This window comes from Arachis ipaensis, chromosome B01 (genome assembly GCF_000816755.2).
Source record: "Arachis ipaensis cultivar K30076 chromosome B01, Araip1.1, whole genome shotgun sequence".
In the NCBI taxonomy this organism is placed as follows: domain Eukaryota; kingdom Viridiplantae; phylum Streptophyta; class Magnoliopsida; order Fabales; family Fabaceae; genus Arachis; species Arachis ipaensis.
In genome coordinates, this window is record NC_029785.2 from 97,565,839 (window position 1) to 97,572,697 (window position 6,859).

The 6,859-nt window shown below is 35.5% G+C and overlaps 2 protein-coding genes across 2 annotated transcripts; both read left to right on the top strand.

The window, feature by feature from the left end:
- LOC110266256 (villin-2-like) lies at positions 449-2,276 on the top strand. The gene is made up of 6 exons (XM_021110564.1): positions 449-655; positions 776-799; positions 961-1,017; positions 1,445-1,634; positions 1,737-1,869; positions 2,105-2,276. The coding sequence occupies exons 1-6, from the start codon at positions 449-451 to the stop codon at positions 2,178-2,180; spliced, it is 687 nt and encodes a 228-aa protein (XP_020966223.1). The 3' UTR covers positions 2,181-2,276.
- LOC110271331 (villin-2-like) lies at positions 2,553-3,251 on the top strand. The gene is made up of 2 exons (XM_021122015.1): positions 2,553-2,603; positions 3,002-3,251. Exons 1-2 carry the CDS (start codon positions 2,589-2,591, stop codon positions 3,224-3,226), a joined length of 240 nt encoding a protein of 79 aa, XP_020977674.1. The 5' UTR covers positions 2,553-2,588; the 3' UTR covers positions 3,227-3,251.

The following is a 6,859-nucleotide window of genomic DNA, read 5'->3' on the forward strand; positions in this document are numbered from 1 at the left end:
TATTTTATCCCAATTTTTAAGCCTCACACAGTTAATGATTACTTGCAGGGTCCACCACTGGCTAGAAGGTATGACATGGGAGCTCTATGAATGCATGAGCATTCTGAAAAATTTAAAGGCCTTATCAATGATGCTATAGATAAAAGTGCTGAAATTGTTGCAAGAGGAAGTTTCGGGCCTATTGGTGGAGATGCAGTTGATCAGTATTACCCTCAACTGTGATTGTTAATGTGAATCACTCCATGAGATTGATTGTTAATGTGATAAGAAAAATATCGCTTTCTAAAAAAGGGTAGAAAATTAATTTGTCTCAACCCTGAGGATGTATTTTTTCAGAGAAGTTTATCCAGACATGTTAGTAATAGACTTAACAAAAAAGTTTATCTACTTGAAGTGTGAAGTGATTGGTTTTTTCTGTGTGTCTTAGAACACTGAAGTTCTCCGGAAGATGGGGAAGCACACAGGGATTAGCTCGGAGTGTGCCGTTCCGACAGATAGCAGGGATTCAATTCTAATTCAAAAACAGAAGTCAATTAACGCTCAGGTTGTTATTGGGACTCCTGGCACCATCAAGAAGTGGATTTCTTTCAAGAAATTGAACCTGACCAGATTGACGATTCTTGTCTTTGATGAGGCTGATCAAATGCATGCTGAGGTAAGTTTTACATTCTAATGAAATGTAATGCGATTGCTTTTAGTTATTAAAGGAAAATTAATTCTGTTGAAGGAAAATATAATTGTTCCTTGATATTTGAGAAACTTCTTATTTGTGCAGCTGAACAATTACATCTACTTAAATGTACTGTGCCATTGCATCTTCACGTTAATGATCTGAATCATTGCATCATTACTTGAATTAATTTATTGGCCTGGATGTAATTTCTATGCATTTCGTTCAAATATTTGGGTATACTTGTGTGAGCTGTTGATATGTATATTTTTGTTTCTTTTAATCTCCAGGTTCTTCTACTTTCTGCCACATTCAATGACATTGTCAAGAACTTTGTTGAGAGGACAGTTAAAAAGGACCATAATAAACTTTGTTAAGAAAGAAGAGCTTTTTTTAGATGCTGTGAAGCAGTATAAAGTGCACTGCCCTGATGAGTTGTCGAAGATTGAGGTGATAAAAGATTACATATTCAAATTAGGAGAAAATGTGGGCCAAACTATCATATTCGTGCGCACGAGACAGAGTTGACGATTGACCAGCCTTGAAGTTTGGTAAATGTGGTGATTCATATCTTCAAAATTTGCTTCAGGTGCCACTCTTCACCACCACCGCTTTTAGTTTTTCAAACCTAATTTCTCTGTTTATTCTTTTGTTAATTGTTATAATTACTGTTTTTTTATTTTTTATTCATATTAATTTTTTGTATTGTTTGCTTGATGGAGTATATTTTCTTCTACGATGATAAGTTTGTTTTCTTTTTTCAACTTTTTTAAGATTTATCAATTCAATGGAGCTAATTCAATTAAGATTTATGGTTATGATGTATTTATCCTAGACTCACAGAATAAGATTTATCAATTCAATAGAGCTAATTCAAATATTCAGGAAAGAGCCAAGGCTTTGGAAGTTATCCAGTATCTGAAGAAAAAGTACCATGAAGGGAAGTGTAATGTTGCCATTGTTGGTAAAGGCACATAGTACATGTTTCCATGTTACTTTCCAAAAACCTATTATAATTTTGTATTTTTATTTCTTTATGACAATAAAAATGTGTTTCATGTTGCAGATGATGGAAAGTTGGACACTGAGTCAGACTCCGATGAATTTTGGGTTCTCTTTGGTGGTTTTGCTCCAATTGGAAAGAAAGTAGTTAGTGATGAGGATATCATTCCTGAGACAACTCCTGCCCAACTCTTTAGGTAAGTTGATTTTATTGTCATCTCCCTTGACCCTGTTTCTTCTTGATGCATGCTTCAAAAAGATATAATAGTGATATTGTCAATGATTTTTAGCTGAGATAAATCCATAACAAAGAGATTCATTGGCTACTACCTTTTAAACATTTTGCCTAATGAGTAAATCTACTTCTCTGCTAGTAACTCAAGACAAAAAAATGATTCTTTTGTTGATTATAAAAATATTGTTTACTTTCAGATTTTACCAGCAGATGCTTGTGCTGGGCATGTGCATTTATTTTGTGCTACTTTTAAATGAACTTTTGGAGACATAAGGGAATCTTGATTAGAACTAAGTATTTGGACTGTGGTACTGAGGTATCCATCTGGGTTGGCCGGGTCACACAAGTTGAAGAGCAAAAAGCAGGTTGTCTTGCAGCTGAAAATTTTCATTATCCATTATACTTCTGTTTGCCTAAATGGTTACTTCAAGATGAAGTCATTCACCAGTTGGCTATATGATTTTTAATATGAAGATTATTTAGTAATAGTCATTGTTACAACATACCTTATTTCTTAATATGTTACACTGACGCATCCATATCTAGCCTGGAGTTGCTTTAAAGCATGCTAAAGAAGGAACAGAAATCTCAGCTTTCTGGTTTTCTCTTGGAGGAAAACAAAGTTACACCAGCTTTCTGGTTTTCTCTGCCTTGTCTAATGCCTTTAATTCATCTTCTGATATGACATCCAGTATGGTATGGCAACATGTTTAAGATTGTATAAACTATGTTTTTCTTTGTTGTTTTATAGTCAATGAAATTCAACCAAAAGTAGGTTCTCCTAACAAGAGGGTGTAGGATAATGATGAAGCATTTAAGCATATTGTATATGGTATCTTTTCTTCTGTTATTAGTGGTAAATTTAATAGTTATATTTAGGTAGGTACAAGTTCAGGTTTTTCCATCTTTGCCGAAAAGAAAATTGAAGGAAAGAATATCATAGTATTTAAATTAAATTTTCCAAAAAGAAAAATGAAGGAAAGATATCATAGTTTTTAAATTAAATTGAACATCTCCAAATCAAGTCACAGATCATGATGATTTCATACTCTGTTGGAACTTGCCTTTCTTTCTAATACTTTTTACTCTCACAGTCACAGGATAGGTTGAATGGGCTAAATCAAGGAGGACCAAGACAAAGAGCAGAAGCTTTGGCTGCTTTAAACTCTGCATTTAAATCATCATCCGGAACCAAAAGTTCTAGCCCTAAAACAACTGGAAGAAGTCAAGGATCACCGGCACCGCTGCCACCCTCAATGTCTTCAGATGAGGACTATGATGATGATGAGGATGAAGATGACACTGAAGATTATAGCTGATAGTTTTAGTATGGTTGAACAATATACTAGGAATTATAGTTGATGATCAATACATTTTGTTTATGTTTTGAATTATATTGACTTGCTTGTTTATAGTACTTCATAATACGATGAATTTGTTTATTTTTTGAAATATTATAAATATTCGAACATAAATTAGATAAAAATTTGTATTAAATTTATATTTATTTTGTATGAAAATAAGTTTATTTTGCAATTAGAAAAATAAAAAAAAAATCTATTTTACCTTGCAGACGGATTTATAGACGGATTTTCTGTCTGTAATCATAACGTTGGATGATTTTCCAAAGTTCAAATTACAGACGGAAAATCTGTCGGAAAAATTCGTCTGTAATTATAGACAAAAAATCCGTCAGAAAATCCGTCTGTAATTACAGACGGAAAATCCGTCGAAAAGTTCGTCGCCTTTGGGAAATGGATAGAAAATTTACAGAGGGAAAATCCGTCAGTAACTTGTAAAAATCCGTCTGTAATTTTTCGACGGAAAAAAATCCGTCGGTAAATAATTTCCGACGGGCTTTTACAGAGGGACAAAATCCGTCGGTAATTTCGTCGGTAACCAAAAATCCATCTGTAATAAAGACTAAATCCGTCTGTAAATTTGTCTGTATTAATCCATTTTCTAGTTGTGAAGTATAAGGAGTTTACCCACTTGAATGAGAGAATGGATGGTGGTGGCTTGGGGAGAGGTATTTCCAATGTCCTTGCAAGCTCTACTCCCTTGTGTTTTTCCTTGATTGTCTTCACCTCTTTACAAACTTCTTCCTTCTCAATCCTTTGTTCATCATTTTCATCCAACTCTTCTCCATCACTCAAATCATAAATGGGAGGAAGAGAGAAATCTACCTCCACATTGCGTTCAATCTTATTGGGAGAAGGTTCTTCAAATTCAAAGGATTCACCACCAAGAAGGTTGGATGCATGGTCTTCATCACCAAGGGAACTCAATTCTTGCTTCATTCCCTCCAAGTCTTCATATAGAATATGCCTTGGAGGTTGTGCACATTCCTCCTCAACATCAAATTCACTCTTCTTGGAGAGGTTCTCTTCAACTCTAGGCTCCCAAGGAGGTTCCGCATCTCCTAAGTCTTCAACCACTTCTTCCTCTTCTTCAATAATCATAGGCTTCTCCAATTGCTCTATTACAAAATAACATCTCTCATTTTCCACCGGAGTTTCCAATCTCTCCTTATTCTTTTCAATTAATTCTCCACATGTGACCATGGGAGTGCTTTGAGTGCTCAAGTATTGGGAGGCTAAAATGCTTACTACCTTGGTCAAGGTAGCCACAAATTCTAGTGTCTCCCTTTGCATTTCGCCTTGCCCTTGAAGTATAAGGCTAAGGACTTCATCCATTGGGGATTAGAGTGGATAAGAAGGTTCATTGTCTTGGAGAAAGGGTTCATAATAGGAAGGTGGTTCTTGGTAAGGGTATGGTGGTATATATTGAGGTGGTTCTTGGGAGTAGTGATCTTGGAATTGTGGTTCCATGTATGGCTCATATGGTTCAAGAGGTGGTTGGTATGGTGGATGTGGATTAGGGTCATATAGAGGTGTTTGGTGATAGAGGGCTTGTGAGTATGGTTGAGGTTCATGTTGAGGATATGACTCATAGGCATATGGTGGTGGTTCTTGAAAGTCACAAGGAGATTCACCATAGCCATTGGATTGGTATGCATCATAGAATGGCTCTTCTTCATAGTGCATTGGTGGAGGTTGTTGCCATGAAGATTGATCATATACAAAAGGTTCCTCCCACCTTTGGTTATCCCATCCTTGATACACATTCTCATTATAGTCCTCATTTCCTACAACATAGTTAGAACCAAACTCATAGCCAAGGTGAGAATTCATGATAGCAAGAGAAGTTGAAAATAAAATCAAATAAGAGACAAAGAAAACCAAATCCTAAAACTAGCAAGAGCTAACAAAAGCAAACATATTCACACTATTCACATATATACAATAACCAATAACACAACACCATTGCAATTCCCCGACAACAGCGCCATTTTGATGAATTTGGATTTTTGATGGTTTAGATTTTCACAAATGAAATCTCGTTGCAAGTATAGTTTCTAAACCAATCAATAATCCTTTCATACAAAAATTGGTTTGTCACAAGTACAAACCCCTAAAATCTATAAGCTGAAGTATTTAAATCTCGGGTCGTTCTCCCTAGGAATTGCAACAAAGTGTCTTGTTATTGGTTATGAGGTATTTTGGGGTTTTTGGGATAAGAGACATGAAATGTAAATGGTAAAGGAAATAAACTAACAATTAAAAAGGTCTTGGCAAGGGTTGGTGGTCAAGGATCTCTATCCTAATCACTAACCACAACATGAGAATTGGCAAGGATCAATCCCACTAAGTCAGCCTCTAACTAATAAAAGAAAGTCAAATGAGCTATGTCAATCCAAGTCCATAAGTCCTAGTTCTACACCAAATCAATTAGTGAGATCTAGCGTTAATGGCTCCCAATCGTCAATCATTTAGACATTAGTAACTCAAGAGTTCCTAAGTTACCTTCCCAAGCCAAGAGCACTAAAATCTACTCTAACATCCTTCCAAGCATTTCATCAAACACTTGGAAGGTATAAAAGGAAAACATAGTAAAATTGCAAGGAAATTAAATCTATACTACTCAATTGCAAGGAATTTAAACAACAATAACAAAGCAATTCAACAATAAAGGAACATGAATCATAAATTGCATTAAAGGAAAATGGAATAACAAAAGTGCATCAACATAAAAGTAAAGAATTACAAGAATTAAATGCAAAACTAGAAAGAGGAAAGGTAAAAAAAGAAGAATTACAAAAGAAAAAGTAAATCAAAGTATGAATTAAATCTAGATCTAAGAAATTCTAATCTAGATCTAACCTACTCCTAATTCTAGAGAGAAGAGAGAGCTTCTCTCTCTAGAAACTAACTAAAGCATAATAAAACTAAAATAAAACTCACTAACTAACCAGATGCCTCATCCCTCTTCAATCTTTGGGTCAAATAGCATCAGAAATGAGTTAGATTGGGTCCACAAGGCTTCTAAAATCGCTGGCCACGAGTTGCATTAAGTGAATCATGTGCAACCATCGGCGCGTACGCGTACCGTGCGCGTGCACACCCTTATGCACGGTGCAACTATGACAAATCTTATATCATTTCGAAGCCCCAGATGTTATCTTTCCAACGCAACTAGAACCGCATCATTTGGACCTCTGTAGCTCAAGTTATGGTCGATTAAGTGCGAAGAGTTTGGCTTGACAGCTTTTGCGATTCCTTCATTTCTTCATGAGTTCTCCATTTTTACATGATTTTCCTTCATTCCCTTGATCCAATCTTTGCCTCCTAAATCTGAAATCACTTAACAAATATATCAAGGCATCTAATGGAATCAAGGTGAATTAGATTTAGCTAGTTTAAGACCTAAAAAGCATGTTTTCACTCTTAAGCACAATCAAAGGAGAATAACAAAAACCATGCTATTTCATTGGATAAATGTGAGAGAAGGCGATAAAATTCTCTAAATTCAACATAAGATAAACCCTCCAAATGGGGTTTATCACAGATCCGCAAGGGTGGATGTCGCACGCCGCTCGCCGTTTTTGCTCC

Coding starts and splice junctions, on each gene's coding strand:
- LOC110266256 (XM_021110564.1), top strand. CDS start 449: ATGGGGAAGCACACAGGGATTAGCTCGGAGTGTGCCGTTCCGACAGAT. Junction 1,635..1,736: donor GTGTAATGTTGCCATTGTTG/GTAAAGGCACAT, acceptor TTCATGTTGCAG/ATGATGGAAAGTTGGACACT. Junction 1,870..2,104: donor ACTCCTGCCCAACTCTTTAG/GTAAGTTGATTT, acceptor GTTTACTTTCAG/ATTTTACCAGCAGATGCTTG.